The following is a 21,702-nucleotide window of genomic DNA, read 5'->3' as shown; positions in this document are numbered from 1 at the left end:
AAGTAATTAATTAATGTCATGGCAACCCATAATTAGAAATTTTCTTGTGACTCATTCTAGATGATAATATTATACTTTTGCACATGAGCTAGTTTTCTTTTCTTTTTTTTTTTTTTTCTTTTTTTTTTTTTGGCAATTTGTTAATATGGTTGCACGTGATTAGAGATACATAAGTTATTATAAAAAATTGTAAAGATTGAATGAGTAAAACACTCGTATACATTAGGCTACCGATTAAAATATTTTCTTTGGTTCTTCTTCCATTTTCTTACTTTTTAAAATTATTATGGAATCTGTGGTACTATATGGGTCCGGTACATGAATCCCGCAGATTCAATAATAACTTAAAAAAAATAAAAAAATAAAAAATGAGAGAAGAACCAGATATTTCTCATCCTTTGTCTGATGTATCCTTAAATATTAGACTTGTTAGATAAGAACAAAAATTACTTTGTAAACTTGAAAAGAGAAAAGGCCAAATAATTAATGGACCACGAGAATGATGAATGATTTATGTAGACAATGAAGTATATGAGTAATCCAACTTTCTAGGTCCCATTGGGGAAAATAATGAACGGCTAGAGTTGTCCGAGGGAGCCCTACAACTCTTACTTGACAACCATGTCTCATGTGTGGTCTTAGCATCCTTCTTCGTCACCAGCACGGCAGCACCTTCAATGGTATATGCCAAAACTGATTAGGATGAGGGAGGCCACAAGCATCTCATAACTTTTTTTAAATACTTTTTTAATGTAATTTATAACGCCAAATAATAGTATAATTGTTAACGGACTTCTGTCCGATTCTCTATTTTTTAAGGCAAAATTCCTGTTTAACTTAAAATTATTGATAACATCGATTACCTTTTTGATAAACAAGAAAGAAAAAGCAAGCTAGTCAAATAAGCAATGAATATTATATTGAATTCCTTTATAAAATGTGTGCCTGCTTTCATTTGTAATTGGTGCTTTTGTCTGATGGGATCCCTGCAATTATTTTTCTACATTTCTGGCGATGTGTTCATTTACCTGTCCGAACAAATGTTCAGACAACTCCAAACTTGTTTAGACAAATAATTGGTGGCCCGGATCTTAATTCATGCTTAGTAAGTAAACACGTGTAAGTAAGTTAGCTTTATAATTAAAATTAACCAAAATATGATTTGATATGGACAGGCAGAAGTACTACTTCTACACTCAAAGGATCTGGAGGACTAAATAGCTGAGTGCACATGCACCATAAGGCTAGGGTAGGTAGAGATAGCAAGCCTACAACTAAGAGTAGAGGGCCCACTACACAAGTTCATATTCTCAGGGTTTGATCAACACATTAATCAATTCGGGAATCGATCGACTACTAGAGGATGCACCGATTGACGGATTGTTTCAGGAGCCGAATTCACCTAGAGAAGAGGATTGCTGGACCAACCAACGAAGGCCCGATCACCACATTTCTCAAAACAACGGATCAAAGACCGGCCAACTTAGCTAACAACTTGAACGCACCATTTTCCAAGTGTGGCCTCTAGCAGTGGATCGTGCGCCCTACCAGCTCACCTAATGGCCTACAATTAGGTCATACATAATAACGTGACATCATGTACATTATTAAATATAACAAAACAAAGTATAAAATTTTCTTCATTCCACTTAAAATGTAGAGAATCCTATTATGGTTAAAAAAGATCACTTGATATCACATTATTGATTTGCTATAGAAGATGCAATACCACCTCTATTGTGTGGATTAATTTAATTATATTAACCCTAATGGCTTTTAGGGACAAGCATTCACCTCCATATCGAATAAAATCTAATAAAGTGACCATTTATGTCAAACTTGAAAGACAATTGTACAACGTTTGTTTTTTGAAAGAGTTAATTAATCTTGTGATTGGTGGCTGATAAGGAGGGTCTTTGTAAAACGTATGTGTAAATAATTCTGTTACATCATTCTTTATCATCTTAAATTATTGGATAATTTTTTATTCGACATAACCACAGCTACAGCTTGCAGTGAAACCGTTAATTAGGTTTCAAGGTAATTGTATATTAACCATGTGGTGAAAAGTTTGAAAGATGAAACTGATCGACAATGAATTGCGTCATCCATCTTTGTGGGATATATGGCTGAATATGTCATCCTTCTTTGTGGATGCCTCCGGGAGTGAGCTGTTTTAAAGCCAATTTTGATGTTGCTATTAGGGGTTTTTTTGCAGTGGCTGCAACAGTGATTAACTATGATATAGGGATTATCTTGGCTGCAGCTACTCATAAACTATCTTCCACTCATGATGTTTGGCAAGGTGAAGCTTTTGCAGCTTTTTAGGCTGTTCGTTTAGCTGCCTAATTCTTTGAGTCTTGGATATCTATCTTTGGAAGGTGATGCTCTTCTAGTGGTATTGGCGGTGAACGACCCGCCTCTATTTCATTTTTGTTTTTTTGCTAATTGTATTTCGAATATTAATTTAGCTTTATCTTCTTTTCAAAGTTGGAGTGCATTGAAAATCTCTCGATGTGTCAAATGCTTTAGCTAAATGGGCCGCTTTCAATCGTGTTTTTGGAAGCATTTCCACGGGGTCCTCTATTCTCTTTTTCATTTGGATTAGGAATGAAAATGACTATTTCTTGTAACCTTTTTTCCTCATTCAATTAGAAAAGAAAAAAATAGTCTCATGGCTGAAATTTTTGTATTCTGTTGCCTACAAAAGTGGTAATTTTTTATTTTTATCTCCCGTTGCGTATACAGGATAGTGTCCATCAACACTTGCATCACGCGTGTATGCAAATTAACCTCTCATGTAATTGATGGCACGTTCCATCATGGTTGGAATAAAAGATTGCCAAGTTCCATGATGGTCATATATAGTTGAAATAATAGATTAACAGGTAGTAGGTGTAAAAGCGTGGAGGCTCCTCCACACTTTCACCTACTAAATGCTATAATTTTCTCTGCTCCAATCTTATATAATGGCTTGCATTCTTTGTATGTACTATGTGAGCACTTCCGTAAAGTTCTCTCTCTCTCTCTATATATATATATATATATATATATATATATATAACAAAATACAAAATAATATTTTGTACACAGTGCACACCACTTCCCAGTTCCCATGCCACTTTTTTAGCACCGGAATTTTTAAGATATATAGTCAACGTTAGTTGTTAGGTGAAATTGTTGAAGGGGTCATGGCTCAAATTTTCCATGTCTAGTAACTTTCTTGAAGTCAAATAATTAAGAAAGTCACTCTCATTGCACTAAAAAAAAAAAAAAAAAAGAAGAAGAAGAAGAAAAAAAGAAGATTGGAGACCAAGTAGTTGTATGAAAACGACGTTTTTACCGAGTTGTGGGGAAAAACGAACATTTGGCGCCCTTGAGGCTCGTCAATATTATAGGAACGAACTGTGATATCTGGCGACGACGATTTTATCTGATTAACAATTGCCATTTGTATGCCTAATTAATGAAACTTAAAAATATTGGTTAACCTCCTAATCTGGACTAAGTAATTAAGCTACCTAAGCTATTAATTAAGAATTGAGTGAAGGCTAGGGTGTCTCCCAACAACCTTACCTTACGTGGAGTCTTAATTTCCTGTCCTTTCGTTTCCTGGATTTATGGGGGTGTTTGCCTGTTTGGGAAAGAAATGGCGGCCCAAAACTTAAAATTTTTTTTTTCAAAATTAATTTGAATATTCTTATTTTTTATATTACATTAATCATTTTTATTACTATTTAAATAAAAAATATCACTACAAAACAATTTTTTAAAATTCAATTTTTTTTATAAAACATTTTTTTTTTCTCACATTAATCAAATCTGCTTCAGTTCTAGTCCATTTCCTTTTTCAAGCCCTTTGCCAAACACACTCACCTTTGGCTCTTTTTTCCATATATAGCTCATTTATTTCATCATAAATTTTTAGATGGTATTTGTTAAACAACACTAAACACCACGGCTTTGTTTAGTAAATCCCTTGTCTCTGGATACTGTAGTTGAGTGGATTGATATGAAAAAAGTAAGAATGTTTGGTATTAAAAAAAAAAAAGAAAAAAAAAGTGATATGAAAAAGTAAAAAAATTTTGTTTTGTAGTAATATTTTTATTTAAATAGCAGTAAAAAGTAAATGATGTGATATAAAAAGTGAAAATGTTTCGCCGTTGATTTTTTTTTTTTTTTTAAAATGAAGTGAATAGTATTGAGTCATTGTATTGTTAGAGAATATATTAAAATAATATTGTATGTTACTTATCTTTTTTTTTTTTTTTTTTTACATGTCCACACAAGGGAAGGGGGATGAGGGATTCGAACTAATGACTTCCGCTTCATTAGGTGTGGTCCACAACCCATTTTGCTACCCATTGGGGACATGTTACTTATCTTTTAAATGATCATTGTAATCAGGTTTTACAATATTACCATACTTATTTATATCAATTTTTTTAGAGGAATGATACAGACAACTTTGGCCCAATTTTTTTGTGGTCATTTTTTTAAAAAGAACAAAATAAAAAATAAAAAAAATTTGAAGTAATAACATCATATGTGGTCCTTTTTTTATTTGATATTTTTTTTAAAATGGTATTTTTCTTCAGAAAAATAGATACAAATATATTTTTTTAAATGGTCATTATTATGAAGAAAAAGACCATTTTTTTTTTAATTTTTTTTAAATACCAAATAAAAAAAGGACCACATAGGCCGGGATGTTATTACTTAAGATTTTTCTTATTTTTAATTTTATTTTATTTTAAAATGACATCATAAGAGAAAAGTTAAGCCAAAGTTGTCTCTCAAGTTGTATATATATCTATCATTTCTCCTTTTCTTTTTTTTTTCTTTTTTTTTTATAAATATTAAATATGAATCTTTTGTATGTAAAATCATCAATTGAATAAAAGAAAAATGTAACCAGGCTTATCATGTGGAAGTAATCACTAGGTCATAAACGCAACCGCATAAAAACATTTTGTTTATTTTCTAATTTTGCTGTGTCTTTATTTTTCTATTTGATTATCTTTTTTCTTTTTTTTTTTTTTTTTTTCATGCACAACTAGTACTTCTTAGTTTCACACGGACTAAGTTAAAATGAATCCCGGCCCTTTGTTAACATCTACAATGTCTATCATAAGCCACTGCAACCAGCTTTGGCAGCATTCCTAATTGCTTTTTTCGCCTTTGAATGAAACTATAACTAAATCGCTATTAAAGTTGATTTTTTTTTTTTTGGTCTTTCTATTTAATTTATATCGTATGTAATGTTGTTTGTTTGTACTTATTCTACTCATCTATAATTTTTTTTTTTTGTTTGTGTGTGTGGAAAGTACTATTAATCGTTGTTGGTGGGTGTTGTAAAGAATGAGTCATAAAAAGGAATAGAGAAGTGGAAGAGAGGATGGTAGATAGGAGCTATCGGTGCCATGTGAGGTTGAACAAGTATTTTTATTTTCTTCTCCCATCGGCATTTCAGAATCACGCGATCCAGCACATCTAACCTCACTTCCTTGTCTCTCAACCCCACTCTTCAGTCTTTGGTCCTCATCACCCTGGCCCCCCCTCACCTTTAATTTGGCTCTTGATCATGACCCAATTACCCTCCAAACTTTTTTAACCGGTCTATTTTATTTAAAGAGAAGCTAGTTCCGTAATGTTAGAACGACGACTCATATTTTCTTTTTCTTATCAAAACCATTGGATTTGTGATAAAAAAGGGGGAAAAAAAAAAACATTAAGTCTTTCTTAATTAATCTAACGTTATAAAAAAAAAACTAGGTGGTTATGGGAAGAGAAGCACATGCACAGAGCTCTCAGCTATGTATGTGTCACACCCGTGAGTCAAACTCCCCCACGTGTCTGATGTAGCAGATGCGACCGATGAAACAAAACTCACGCGCGCGCTTGCTTCTTGTCAAGATATTTAGTTTCTTATCTCTATAAAATTAGGTTGGGGGCCTTCCCGCAAGACATATACTTCATGGGTTTGAAGTGAGGAAATCAGGGACCAGGTAAAGTACTGCTTCCATCATCATCATCATCATCTTCTCTTCTGTTTTCGTTGTTCTTTAGCTTGATTTTGACCCTTTTTCCCTGACATGCTATGTATTGCTTGATTGCAGAAGGTTTCAACCAAGATAGAGAGATATGATCATATATATTATATATATATATATATAGATATATGGAGCTAGCTAGCATGCAGTACGGGTGAGTGGATTCCATGCCGTGCTTGTCAAGTTTGCAGTCTTTTTGCCGATTAATCCTTTGCTTCGTTGTCTGTTCGACCTTGCACATATGGTCATCAAAAACCCTAATTGGAATTGCTCAATGAAAGAAAACCAGTAGTGATAAGTTCAGTTTTAGTTTTCTCGCTGATGAATTTCCCTTTGAAATAACGACATATATAGAAGAAGTGATCATCACCAGATTAATTAATTAGTATCAACACACCTTACAACTTTTAGTTTTTCTCCCTCTTTCTCACCAACAAAAAATTATCCTCTCTCTCTCTCTCTCTCTCTCTCTACTGTACTTATATCTGTAATATGTATTTTATGTGCTATTTCTTAGGAGTAAAATTTAGACGTACGTGTATAGAGATTATATATACCACTTTTTACCTGATTTGCAGGTGAACTGAAAATTAGTAACAAAGGAATAATTAATACAAGGCGTTTTATTAATTACTTATCTAGAGTAGTACTGATACTTCTTCTGTTGCTCGTAGGCTTTGATACATAGATAGATATATAGGTTAATTGATCATCAAGATATATTTAGTTAGAATATAACGATAATATATTTGAATGAAATTTGAGAAGGCTATCAGATTTTGGTGTCATAGAATGTCCATGTATGGTTATAGAAGAAGTACTTCTAGGTCTCGATCCGTACTGGTTGAGGGGGGACTTAATTTGGGACTAGTAAATATATTTATATTAGCATTTCTCATCCACTAATTTGCTTGACACAGTGTGAAGATTTATAGGGATTTGAAAAGGAAAAAGAACTGAGATATATATTCTATATATGAAGGATATAATTAAACACCAATAACATGTCAGTGATAGTAAGCTAGATAGCTGCTTTATTAGGATTATTAAAGAAAAAAAAAAAAAATCAACGTGTACGTGCCTGCCCTAATCTATATTTGATAAAAGTTATTTAATAATTAAGGGCATGCATGGCAATCTTTGATGGTTCTAATTAAAATGTTGTAATATATATATATCAAATATTTTGGTGAATATATGTATATACTATTTAAGTCTCTTTAATTAAGTAGATCATCAAGGATATCATTTGTTCATTTTTTCGAAAAAAAATCTGAAGTGATATTTATTTTTCATTGACTGAAACATTCATCCAAAAAGACAAAAACATTGATTGGTCATGAACAACATTCTATATATATATATATAACAAATGCTAAATATTTAAGGATCCTCTGTGTGTGTATATACGTGTCCCCCTCCCCTTCTTGCATATATCAGTGGGTGTCAGAGCAACAAAAATATGGTTTGACTAGCCAGTAAATCCTCTGCAGGGAGGTGATAAATTTTTAACTTCTATCATAAGGTTGCTAGCTCGATCGCCCACCGGTCGTACAATTAAGACGTACAATTATATATTTATAGGTGGATAAACTACTGACCTTTCTTTTAATGAATATTTTCCCACCAAACAGTAAAACATAAAATATCAAAACTAGGTCTATTGTTGGTGGGTACGATAATTTCGGGCTATATAAGGTCAACATGCTTGAAAATCCGTTGTATGACTAATTAGGAATTCTAAGCTGCATGTGTTTTTACTATTTTTCGTTATTGATATATATATCTCTCACTTTAAAAGTCTCTAATGTACTCATCATTCCTATAACTTATACTATTTTTCCTCTTAAAGTTACATCATAATATATGACTTTTTTCAGTTTGGTTGCCTCACTAGAATATCGTTTTTCATTTGATTGTATTTGATAAAATATCTAAATAATAATAAATTGATAATATCATTATGTTTTTCTATACTCCCTTACATTCTAACCTATGCTAGCTTTTTTGTTTGATGGATGTGGGAGATGGCCATCCCCATGGGGAGATCATTAGCTAGGGACCGCTTTGTAGTTTAACACTTTTAATTATGATAAAGAGAAATGTTAGTTATATATTACACATTTATTTCACTTATTTGATCTCATAGAGTTTATAAATTTTTAATTTTTTTTTTTAAACAAGAGTTGATCGACGGTATTGTCGCATCAATACAGTAAAATAAAAGTACATACAAAGGTTGGTGAAGAATATATGTCCACCACCAAATTAATTAATTTTTGTTTCATGCTAGAGCTGGCTAGACATAGAGGGGACATCTTAATTTCTCTGTGTAGTACTACTTGCAGGCAAAACCCTAACCTGCTTTTAAGAGTTAATTTGCAGACAACCATATTTGTTTCTGGGTCATGTTATAGGAAGTATAGGCTAAACTGAAAGTGATAAGCCATTTTCTGGGCCTAAAATTAATGAATTTGTTTGCAGACACGTATAAATAAATATTATACCTAGGAAATTAAAGACCAGTGCTATTTAGGTCGAACTGAGAACGAATCTGAGGTATAAGCAAGGGACTGTTCATTTGACAAGGCATTGCATGGAATTCAACATCCTTTTGTCCTTTTACACTGTTTCTTCCACGCCCTGAAACAGAAATCATCACCTTTTGAAGATAAAAAGTCAAGACGTATACAGGTGCTCATCTCTCTCTCTCTCTCTCTCTCTCTCTATATATATATATATATACACTATAAATGTATATATTGAAATCGAATTACGTTTTATTTTTATTACATTTTAATTCTTTATTTTTTATTTTGAAGAGAAATTAAACCATGCGAAGCCACAGAAACATAGCACAGTACTCCATTGGTCGTCAATCCATGAAAGGAAGCAAAAAATAGTCGATGATATATATAACTTGTGGATCAATTATTCTCATATAAATGAATAGATTATCCATCTAATATATATATATATATATATATATATATATATACGAAATACAAATTGTTAGGTTTTTTGGATAACCAAGATTAAAATTAAGGGCTTTTAAAGTACTGTTCATGCATTTGAATAATTTCTTCTTCCTACTATCACATGAATATTTTATTTTCTTTATATGAAAAAAAAAAATGTTATCTCAAAAGGACAATTGGATAGAAAGTCCTTGATCTCAATAGCACCCATTCGTATGTATTTTCTTTATATCGTTACCGACTGGATCATTTTTTTTCTTTTTCTTTCTTTACCTTAAGAGGAAAACTGGATGAATAAAGTAATACCCGGAAAAGTTATGGTCTTTAACATGATTTTTGAGAACATCTTTGCTGAATCAAGGCTTGAAAAACTCTCACAAAAAAAAAAAAAAAACTCTGTTCTCTCTCATCCAGAAAAAAGCACGGGCTAGGGAGGAGGAAGTCACGGCTCTCTCCTCCCAACCGTTTCCCTCTACTTCCCCCTTCTTTTTTTCCCTTCCCCTTCTTGCTACGTACCACCTATTCAAAGGTTCTATCTGCCTAATCGGAGGCTTTATCTGCCTCTTGGGAGGTTCGTTCTTTGACCAATTTCACCATCAGCTCCTTTTCTACTGCTAGACGCCCTGTTTCAGCATCTTACAGTGGTCCTCCGCCCTTGATCTACAAACTTTGTGAAGTTTTTTGATTTGATTTTTTCAAATTTAGATCTGTAAATTTCAGGAAGTCACTCCCAACAATGTCTCACTCCACCAGGATCCTGGGCCACCCAGCTTTCAACAGCCACCATCTGTGCCACCATTCGACCACCATGCACCGACGCGTGGCCCACACGCTACGACATGTGTTGCGCCCTTGGCAGCGCGTGCGACATTTTCTCGCCCCTCCTCATTGCCACCGGTCGTTTCTAGCGTTCCTTGATAGTCTCCTGGCAAGCTTCGCCGGCACGTCCCTCACGCGCCTCCCGAAGCTCTTCCATGCCTCCCCCTCTGCTTCTGATGCTGCTGTTTTTTGCTCTTAGATTTTTCCTGCTTAATGTCTTTTATTTTCTTTATGTTTTGTTGTTGTGTAAGTTTCTGTTAAACCCGATATGTTTGGGCTTACTCTTAGTCTGTGGAGTGGATCTTTTTTACTTTTATTTCTGGTTTCTTTTGAAAACATTTTTTCCAACGTTACATTTTATCTAAATCTCCATGGCTTTTTAGGAAGCCTATTTAGATGTTTGATAGGGGTATTCGTATTCCCAATGGATTTATCCATCAGTATGCGCCGCGATATGAGTTTTCTCAGGCTGTATTTGCATTTGTCCTTTCCCTTTATGGTCTCATTCTTGTGCTAATTTGTGAGGTCTGGCCGGTTGGGGTTTTAATAAGCTTGTTTTTGTTTTTTCTTTTCTGTTTTGTCTGTCTCTGTAACCTCTTTGTTTGAATGTATGTTGGTTTGTTTAAAAAAAAAGAAAAAGAAAAAGATTTTTGACTTATATTAATTGCCTTAAAATCTCAAGTCTTGTCTTAACAAGTACTCTCTGTAATGCCATGCTAAGCGTTGTAATTTGAAAAAATAATGTTAAGACGAAAGTATTCGCCTAAATAACTCTTACAGGTTCCATTAAAAATATGATTTTTATATGCCTAGCTACTAGGACAAATTTTATTATAGTGTATGATCTTTCACCAAAATAACAACCCTAATTAAATGCCTCCTAAACCCTAATTAAAGACCGTGCAAAACTTTTACTGCATACATCATTTTTCATTTTAAAACTCATAAAGCATTTTAGACGGGACAATAATATTGAGAGATTACACCAAGTCACCCCAGAAGTGCATGCCTACATGCAGGGACAAAACCAGGGCCCCAACAATTCTAAATTAATTTTCAATGACTTCTTGTAGTTTTGTCTCTAGAATGTGTGAGCAATAAGGTATTCTTGATGAATAATAAATAATATATTAAAAAAAGAAAAAAAAAAGAAAACATTGATCACTAGTAAAGAACAACCATATAATCAATAAAATATTGAATAATACTATTTAATAGACTGTTATACGATTATATATCCTACAACTGAGATAATGTAGTAGTGAATATCAGCTCCTTAATTCCTTCTATATATATATATATATATATATATATAACCATTTTTCTCACTCTTTTGTTGCTAGAATATATATGTACAAATACAATCTCTATTTTGTTGCTCCATTTTCTCTTGGATCACCTAGTGTGGCCAATCCAACATTGTATGTATCATATTCAATACATAATTATATATCACATGTATCCTTCACCGTCTGTCCATATCGTTCAATGGCCTTCACAACATTCACCACTTTGGACGGCATATCACCCTCTATGCATACAAAACTCATATGCATGAAAATTTAATACAATATATATCAAACTAAAGATCTTATATTTGAGCATTGACTGATCTACAATTTACCATTAATTTCATTTAAATATTTTATGTAGCTTGGGTCTTATAATTAGAGCTTGTTTGGGATTGCGTTTGAGGGGCTTAAAAGTGCTTTTAACTTTCAAAAAGCCCATTTGAAGAAAAAAGTATTCGTTTGGTAAGAAAATTAAAAGCGTTTTTAAGGGTTCAAAAGGCCTAAAAATAGATAAAACACATTTTTGACAAAAGCTTAAAAATGAAGCTTTTGTCCAAAAGCTCTTTTTGACTTAAAAGCTATATTTTTCAAACGCAATCCTAAACAGACTTTTAGTAATATTAAAAAAAAAAAAAAAAATTTGACCACCACACTTTTAAGGAAAAGTTTAAGCCCACACGTAAAATTGCAACTGATAATTTGATAGGTAGTGCCACCACCGTGAAGTTCGAACTCTATAATGCTAAAAGTTAAAGACAAACCAAACGTTGCTTAAAGTTTCGTGGACAAGTTGTTCAAGTTAATGGAAAACCTTAAAATTCAGATTTACTTTGTGCATCACCCAAAAAATGGATCTCATCCAATTTATTGAAAAGTCTCGTGAACACAATTTATTTGGATATATATATATATGGGCGACAACGTACAATTCGCAAGTTTTGGTTCATGGGCTGGGTAAGTGAATTGTGTTATTATTATTATTTTTTAAATAGAAGGGGGGTTGGATCAGAGCAGAAGCACATTTTGGTTCAGGGCAAATGGCTTCGAATCCTTCGCTTCTGCCCGAGATCGGACCCGATGGTCTCCCTCGTGAAGCCCATGTTATTGCCTACACCGAGAAGGTTGGCCTCTCTCTCTCTAAGAATGTGATTGTGATTTTTCTTTGTTCTTGTTGTTTTATTGCTTCTGATTTGGGCGTGCGACAGATAATTGCGGAAGAGCAGCTTCAATTAAAGAAGTACGTACATTTCCCTTTTACCTATTTAAGTTATTTATGTCCATATGATGGAATTGATGCTTCTTTATCTTCAATTTTTCTGAGGAAATGTAATCTTAAAGTAATTTCGAATCTTGATTGGATAGTTGACAAGTGTTATTTCGTAGTTCTTTGTATGGCTTCCGAGAAAAAATATTCGAGATGTAAGGATAGAAAAACCGTTAGATTCAAACTAGTTTCTGAAAGACAACAAAATACCGAGTACTAAATTGGATTAGTAATGTAATACACGTGGACTATTGATAAGCATCTTGATGGAATTCTGGATTATGTGAGGTTTCGTGTTCATAAAAATATATTTTTTATTGTTCATAAAAATCTTCCCCTAGCAGTAGTTTGAAAGGTTGGCCATTTCGGAAATTTTTAAAACTATTTCTTTTCGGGATATAAATTTCTTACAAATTGAGTTGTAGGAATTCATCAAATTCAGTCTCTAAAAGTATCATGTATGCGTTGAAAATGTGAGAAGTGCATTTTTTTAATATATTAATGTTATTAAAAAAACACGTGAGAAGTACAAGCTATTAAAAAAATAACGCTATTTAGCATATTGTTATACGACTGACATATAATGTGAATGATGTAACTGTGAAAATCTAGCTTTTGAATCAACAAGGGATTGTACAAAATAAAAATCAATGACTAATTTTAACTGTCACACAATCCCAATTGTTTGGTAGTCGTATAACAGTCTACTAAAATATAAACATATTTATAACTCATTAAAAAAACCTTATACATCTCACATGCTAAAAGACACAATGTACTTTTAGTGACTGAGTTTAATTTTTTTTTTTTTTTTTTTTTTTTTTTCTATAACTTAATTTGTAGGAAATTTTTGCCCTTCCTTCCATCCAATTGAAATTTTAATCGCTTTCTATTTTGACAAACAAATCATATTTTTCTATAACCATAAAATAAGAAACTCATATTTATATATAGCACAAATTACATGACTTTATATATATATATATATAATGAAACTCTGATGGATTATTAATATTTTAGTTTACGAAATGTTTATAACCTCATGAGAAATGCGTAATATCATCTTCCTACGGGAAGGGGGTGTTACAATTATGGTATCAAAGCAGAGGTTATAAGATTTTGTAAACTTATAGGTTATGACAATAGGATGTGACGTCCTTAGGACATGGTTCTCCTTAGGATTGTTGTCGGCATGTACTAGGGTTTGCATAGGACTTGTGTGTCTTATGCGTTGATGAATAAGTTTGTATATTATTTATATGTTTTCTATGTTAATTATACCGTAGATGGCATGTACAAGAAGGAGTCAAGCTAACAACCAACGTGAAAATGAAGACAACAACAACGAGAACAATGGGCAGACTCTTGGGGAGCCAAAAAGATTAGATGCTACTGCGTGTTAAGTGCTAAAATATTCATATTTTCAGCCCTTAACTTGCATGTTTTAATCCTTTGGTTTTAGTTAATTAGATCATTTTAATTCCTTTTTATGGCATTGTTTGGCAAATGATAGCACACACCCCAAGACCCACGGCACTGTTCCTTGTTTGACTATGATGCTGTTGCCTACCTGCAGCCACTGGCGTGTGGGAGAACCCATTGTCCGTAAAAGACAAAAATGCCCATATAACAAAATAGAAAACAAATGAACTCTCATTTCTTCACGGCACTGTTCCTTGTCCTGCTCCCTCATTCCTCCTTCCATAGTTTATCATTTCTTCCTCTCCTTGCTCCCTCATTTGTTCTTCCACAGTTTAAAAGCCAGCTATGCCGATGGAGAGCTCCATACAGTCACTTCGGACTCTCCCTGATTAATATCAAAAATCAAGGTTTGCTTAATTTTTCAGAGAGATCGATTCAGCCAGCATTTTGAAAATTTTTTTTGGGTTTTCTGCTCTTCTATGTTCTTCTTGTTAAATAAAAGAAAAATAAAAATAAAAAACAAAGGGGTGGCTAGCCACCCCTTGGCAAAAATGGGGTGGCCGGACCACCCCATTTTGGCCAGCCACCCCCACATTATCAACGGCGAAAATGAAAAATTTGATGGTTTGTTCTATTTTTTTTTTTTTTTATTACTTCATGACTTTTTTTTTTTACTTGATGATGCCTTGTTAATTTTTGATATACTGCATTGACCCAACTAAAAATCCAAATTACAAATTTAGATTGCTAGCTTGTTCTTGGAGAATTCTCTTTTTAATTAATTGTTTATAAGTACAATTAATTAAGTAGTGAAATAGGAAAAACTGGTTTTTGATTTGGTTTGGTTGCTGGTTTAGAATGGACTACAACAATGAAAATTAAAATCTCTACTTTGCTGTGATGTAAGAGGAATGGGTTCGCAATTTGGCTCGCAACATGATTGCTGGGGTTCGCAATTTGGCTCGCAACATGATTGCTGGGGTTCGCAATTTGGCTGTGAACCCATGGGTTCGTAATTTGACTCACATGTTTTCTGAACCAAATGAGCCATATTGCGAACCCATGAGCCAAATTGCAAACCCATATCTATGTGAGCCACCCATGATTGCATATAGGTTCGCATATGTTTATCCCAATATGTTTTCTGAATCATGTTGTGCAACAAGAAAACGAATGATGAATTTGTTTGAATTTATGGGTGTGTGTGTGAGTGGTTGGGGTGGAAATGTAGATGTTTTTTTTTTTTTGTGAAACGTGTTTCTGGCTCTTACGCCGTTTTAATTTTATTTTTGTTTAATTTTTTATGGGATGGATTGCTGGCTTTCTTAGATGGGTTTGCTTTTTTAATTTTTTAATATTAGCATTTTTTTTTTTTTTTTAGGATTCTTTGGTTTATTGGGATTGCATTTGGGAGCTCATGTATCATTGCTTACAAAAATATTGATTACCATTGTAGTGAGAGGAACCATATTTTTTGAACGACACCGAAAAAATTCTTATATTTACATTTTGTAATAATCCGAATGATAAGACCTAACAGACTTCCGTATGCATGTTAAAGCGCTTTATTGAGGTTTGTCATTGACCTTTGTAGATGTCGGAAATCTCATCCACTGCTTCCACACACAATCTCAGCAAAACCAGACGTTGCTTCTGCGGCTTGGTCTCACACATTCAAACCGCACGGTCGGAAAAAAAATCCCAGTAGACGATACTTCAGCTGCCCGAAGTATGGCACGGGTGAGCCGCATTGCAGGTTTTTTGAATGGTTTGACGACCCGGTCTGTGAAGGCTATTGCGATCTTATACCTGCGTTAACTGCACAAAATGAATTGTTATGTCATGAAATTCGCAACAAAGATGCAACTATTCGGCGGTTGCAGTTCAGTGTTATTGCTTTAAATGCGTTACTCTTGGGAATTATGTTGGCCCCAACCATACTTCCTGGCGGATCAGCGGGCGGTAGTTGTAAACGTATGCTGCCATTTTAGATATGTTAGTCTACTTTGCTGTTAGATATGTTAGTCCACTTTACTGTTATGGATTTAGTTATTGTAATTTAGTTGGGATGAGTACCTACGTTGTAGCATACTATTTTTGGTTGGTAATTTACTACTGTCTGATATAATTATGTGACACTTTATAAACAAAATACGTTTCACATATGAAAATTACTATGATAAGGAAATATATTCAATGTAGGTACATATATGCCGTCCATACCATTACAATAAAAGTAGTTACCGTTTAAGGAGCAACACTTACAAAATAGGGTTTAGCTAAACATCGAACCACCAAATTAACGATATAATCAGGACGTGCATAACAAACTAATAAACGATATAACAAGCTAATGCAAATAAAATTTTTACAAAACATACATAATCTTCAAAAAAACAAACTAATAAATGATATAACAGAGAACTAACTATCCACCATGAACTGTACTCCACATGTGCTTCGCCACTGCGGCCCGGTACGTAATCATGTATTCTTTGCTTGCCTTCATTCGGTCTGGCCGTAATCCTGGCTCTACGTACTAAGTTCTTAGCATATTATTACGCAATGACACATCAACCCAATCTTGTCCGTACATCTGTTGTAACATCCCCAGCCCGTTAAGGCTGAGTTTGCCACTTTTCTTCTTTTATAACAAAAATTCTTGCAAAGATCTATAAGGTTTATCAGAGTTCTTGATTTTAAAAGATACAATAAATGCATAAAACATTATTCAAGAGATTTTATTACAAGTGAAATTAGAAAACATTAAACTTTAGTTGCGGAATATCATATTATTACAATCACTGATATGAAAAGACTTTGAAAATTAATAATTATTCCCATCCCCATTCCGGCCTCCTATTCCAGCATCATTTCTACCTGAAAACAAGAAATAAAACTGAATGAGCCCAAAGGGGGCCCAGCAAGTAAAATCCACAACCATAAATAGTTTTACTCCTTGTTCTCAGTTTTGAAAATCATTTTCGCAAATAAATATAATTCTAGCCATAATAATATCTGTATGTACGGTTGCATCTCCCGTAACATATACATACTATTACATCTAGTAATAGATCATCGTTGTAAATCATTTTTATAAATCATCATCATAATGCATCATTATAAATAATCTCTGTAAATCATCATAGCATATCATCGTTGAAAATATAGTATCGTTGTAAATCATCTTTATAAATCATCATCATAATGCATCATTATAAATAATCTCTGTAAATCATCATAGCATATCATCGTTGAAAATATAGTATCATTTTCTCATAATAAGGCCCATGTACACTATTACCCCTGTGCACGAGGGTTGCGGGTCCTTGTGACCATGGCACTGAACTGTGGCCACAGCCATGCCCGACCGTCAATTAACTCTTTCTTGGTGCACTCAACGGTCTAGTTGATGGAATACCACCTTCTGGCATAGCCTCCTTCAGTGGTTTCGCCTCCATCCGAGTATCGGTACCGAACTCTCATCTTTACTTATCTTGGGGCCAAAAATACTCTCCTCCATACATGTGCCCTCATTTCATAAACATTTATCTCATCTCTTGTACTTTTCTTTGTACTTCTTTTGATGCATCTTAGGGCAACATGTAGGAGGGTTTATCATCATTTTTCTTTCTTATAATCATCATCATTTCTCAACTTTCTTTTCTCAAAATGGAAACCTTTTTTCAAATATAAACTTGTTGTACTTAGAAAGCGTTTAAATAAATAGAAACTTTATAGATAATTCTTTTAGAAATCCTTCATGCATGCAACATAACTTCATAATACGTAAATAAAATAATCATTTACAATTTAATACAAGAATATATAAATAGCATGACATGAAGTAATTTTAGAAGAGGTAGTGAATTTACTTACCTCTAGACTGAAGCTAAAAGTGGTATGAAGGAATCTAGTTGCTCCAATATGACTAACACCACTAGTATATCTTTTGAAACTAATTTCTAAAGTCCGCTATCTCTTGTGTTCTTTCTTTCTTGTAGCGCTTGGTCTCGCCCTTTCTCTCTCTGTTCTGAGTAAACACTCTTAGAAAGAAGAAAGACCGAGTAAAAAGCGGAAGAAGGAAGAATATATGCAAGAGATGGGAGAGGAGATGAGTTGTGAAAATTGTGAAGGAGAAGAGCTCTATTTATAGGAGAAAATCAAACACTATTCTACCTTCAATTTACAATTATACCCTCATTTTACTATTTCACCTACCACCTACTATTCCACCTACCACTTACTATTCTACCTACCACTTACTATTTCACCTACCACCTACTATTCCACCTACCACTTACTATTTCACCTACTACTTACTATTCCACCTACCACTTACTATTCTACCTACCAATTACTATTATACCTACCATTTTCCAATTACCATTCATACAATATCATAAATTTCTCAAGAATTAACATCATTGCCTAATATGAATATAATCATAGCATCAAATTAATATCTCTAAAATAAGACTTTCAAAATCTGAGGTGCTACATATTTACTATCCTATTATTTCACCAATTACCATTCTCTAATTACCACTCTCATAAATTTCCCAAGAATTAAAAATCCTTAGCTACAATGGATATTAAAATAACATCATTATCAAAATAATCTATTTAAATAGCTTTGAAAATTCTGGGGCACTACAATCTTCCCTCCTTATTAGAATTTCGTCCTCGAAATTAAAACCTATAATATTATCGTCCAATCTTCAAGTTGAGGGATTCAGATTTAAATAATCATTTCAATCCTTCATCAAAGCCTACTCTCTTTTATCATATTGAAATTTTATCTCCTTCTACTAGGAGTAAATCTTATTCACAGTCTAAAGTCACGATTTCTGCAATCATTCATCAGTTCACACTAAAATCATACCTCAAAATCTTTTCCATTGTTTCTTTCCAACCTCAATAACAACAATCGAGTTATTCATCAACAGTCTACAATCAAGGTTTAAACATCAAATTAATAAATCATGTGATCAATAGTTTATACCTCCAAACATCATAGTCCTCATTTCAAGCCTGCAATAATTTTCTCGATCTAATTTAATCAATTTTATCAAAAATGTGTAAAAATCATTCCTGCCTATATTCTCTTTAGTATCTCAGTATTCCAAATCATGCATACGAAATTTTAATATGATGCTCTAATAATTATTAACTTCTCACCATCATAAACCTGTAAAAGTAAATAGCACCAACATTCAAACATCATTACATGAATATACCTCAGAAGTGACATCATAATTCGATTCATTCTAAATACACAACCGTTTCTATTTTCTCATCCCAACTTTTGTGTTGATGCTACAATATCAGCGAAAATCTTTCAGTACTACATCTTTACTTGATAAATCATAACTCAACAAAAGAAACTCGTAATTAAGATTTCAACTCAAACGAAATACACGATTACATCAAATGTAAGATTCTCATCCATTCTTGACTAATACATATTGTGCTTGCTGCGTTCTAGAGATGAAATTGATAAGCAAGCAAAGTAGGATATGGGTAAGTTTCCAAGCTGGATGTTCCAAAGTACACATGCTAAAATCTTTCTCTCTTGGGTCTTGCAAGGTCAAGAAGAGAAAAGAGAGAAAGATAGTCCTATTGCTTTCTAGAAATGAAGATTTGAAAAGCATTTCAGGACATGATTTGCATGTGAGCTCTTTCCGAGACTTTCAAAATACCCACATCGGATGCTCTCTCTCTTCTGTCATGTATGGATACTTGAAGAGAAGAGAGATATTTAGCCTGAGAAGCATGATCAAGGATAATCTTGCTTCATCAGGACATGATCAACGATAATCTTGCTTCAATGGTTTACCACTGAGAGTATAAGGTGTTGGGTTTGTGAATCATGTTGTGATGCTGCATTTTTCTCTTGAGGATACGCTCAACTAGGAGAACAGTCGAGCTTTCATTGTATGGAAGGCTATTAGCAGAAGATCTCAGGTGAAGGGGTATGATCAGAAGGCATGCGTTTGCAATGGAGAAAGAGGTGTGAATTTATATGAAGGGTTTCTGGATAACGAACGAGCGCGTGGTGCTCGTTGGCATGACATTTCATTCAGTTGCCCACGCATGGTATCCGAAGTCGTTGATTGAACAGTGGGTTTGAAAAATGAGCTCAGTCGAATTATGACAGGAGACAAGATCCTACTTTCACGGGATCTTTTGACAAAATTTCCATCGCGGCCCGAGGTCGCCTAACGCTTTGTTGTTTACTGTTTATTTCACCTGAAGTGAAAAATTCCTTTAAAGCCACTCGTCGGCTGCTTCCAGAAACTTCAAAAAAATTCCTTCAGTTCCTAACGCTTAGTCTCTTCTCAGTACTTCATCTCTCCCAATTTCTTCGTATTCTCAACTATTTTTTCCTTACTCTCCTAAATATGGGAGCATCATCATCATCCGTTAACAACCTCGATTTGAATATTGCTCCTGCAGCACAACCCATTGTTATGCCTGACGTGCAACCGGATGTGCCTGTTGTTCCCCCTGAAGTGCCTGCTATACATCCCGTCGTACCTATTTCACACCCTAATGAACCTGCTGCATATCCTAATGTATGGCAGCCAACTTTTGTCTTTGCCAATCGTCCTATCACTATTCACGATTCTATCATGCTCCATGATTCTACTGCTGTAGCAGTGGCCAAAGGTTTCGTAATTCCACGGGATCAAACGTTCTTAGCTGATAGGTCGGATACTGATGCTATTAATAACTCATTGGCATTCAGTATCCAAAGTGCTGCTTCAGTTTCTGACATGGCACAACGTTTGAGTGCCAGAGCTGAAGAGCTGAAAGTCTCAAGAAACCAAATCGGGGTCTTACAGCGACTGCTCAAATACTACAAACGAAAACACGTGGATTTGAAGCAGGAGAATACTCAGCTGAAAAAGATGATGTTATCTTACGCAGAATACTTGGGACCAAAGATGCTAGAAATGGAGAAGAATATCGAACGTCTCCAGCGACAGCACGAAAAACTCCGGGTCGATGTTCAGGGGTGTTGCAAGTCTCTCCGCACACGCTCTAGTCAGGTACCTCATTAGAAATAAATATTCCCTTAGATAATTCAATTATATAAATATATACGATTCTGCTCATACTAGGTTTTCTCTATGCAGAAATAATTTTCCTGGAGCAGCTCTGAGGAATCATTACCACGTGTCTCTTTATGCAACAAATTCCCTTCTTTTTTTTTTTTTTTTTTATGGACACTGGTATGTAATATTATAAGGAGCTTGTTCTCCAAACATTTCTTTTCGTAATCATTCAGTGCTCATTCAATATTCATTATGAAATCATTCTGTCATTGTAATAACTTCCTTTAAACAAACAATCTGTTTAACAAGTTAATCACTCAATAAAACATCTAAGTATGTACCATCACATGTTATCAACCTCTAAAATACTTTAATATCATTGAACATATATCTTATAAGAGAAAATTTAGATCATGTCACTATATTATATCACTGTATTATATTGTCTTTCAACTCTTACCTCTATTCTTCAATTTACCTCAAGAATAATAATCCATTATCTTTACTTAGTAAAAGAAAATTATATCAAAAGCTTTGGCATGTAACTAAAATTTCTCATAATTTCATATCCACTAATGCCTCAAAATTTAAATCTTATCCACAACTTAGGAGTATCAATTCATCCTCAAAACTTTAAGCATCACTTCAATATAATTTACCTCAATTACAGAAAACCTAGCACCTCAAATTCTAAGAATCACCCCAAAGATTTCATGAATTGTACCTTAAAGTCATCACAATCATTTGAAAATATCAAAATCCTTAAACCACAACTTTATATATCAAAATATCTTATAGATTCTAGGGTATACC

At 33.7% G+C, this 21,702-nt stretch overlaps 1 protein-coding gene across 5 annotated transcripts in view; it reads left to right on the top strand.

Annotated features, from left to right (window-relative positions):
• Nucleotides 1-5,939: 5,939 nt before the first annotated feature.
• Nucleotides 5,940-21,702, top strand: part of LOC132179598 (uncharacterized) — a 16,572-nt gene continuing 809 nt past the window's right edge. The window contains exons 1-5 of one of the 5 annotated variants that reach the window (XM_059592338.1): nt 5,940-6,008; nt 6,120-8,747; nt 12,135-12,263; nt 12,348-12,379; nt 15,423-15,944. In XM_059592338.1, the coding sequence (XP_059448321.1) occupies nt 12,180-12,263; nt 12,348-12,379; nt 15,423-15,819 (513 nt within the window). In that variant the 5' untranslated portion in view covers nt 5,940-6,008; nt 6,120-8,747; nt 12,135-12,179 and the 3' untranslated portion in view covers nt 15,820-15,944. Of the gene's footprint in view, nt 6,009-6,119; nt 8,748-8,875; nt 10,424-12,134; nt 12,264-12,347; nt 12,380-15,422; nt 15,945-21,702 lie in introns of those variants that run through there. The other 4 variants (XR_009439939.1, XR_009439941.1, XR_009439938.1 and 1 more) reach the window with 4 other exon arrangements.

Source organism: Corylus avellana, chromosome ca4 (assembly GCF_901000735.1).
Source record: "Corylus avellana chromosome ca4, CavTom2PMs-1.0".
In the NCBI taxonomy this organism is placed as follows: Eukaryota; Viridiplantae; Streptophyta; class Magnoliopsida; order Fagales; family Betulaceae; genus Corylus; species Corylus avellana.
This window is presented reverse-complemented; position numbering and strand designations above follow the sequence as displayed.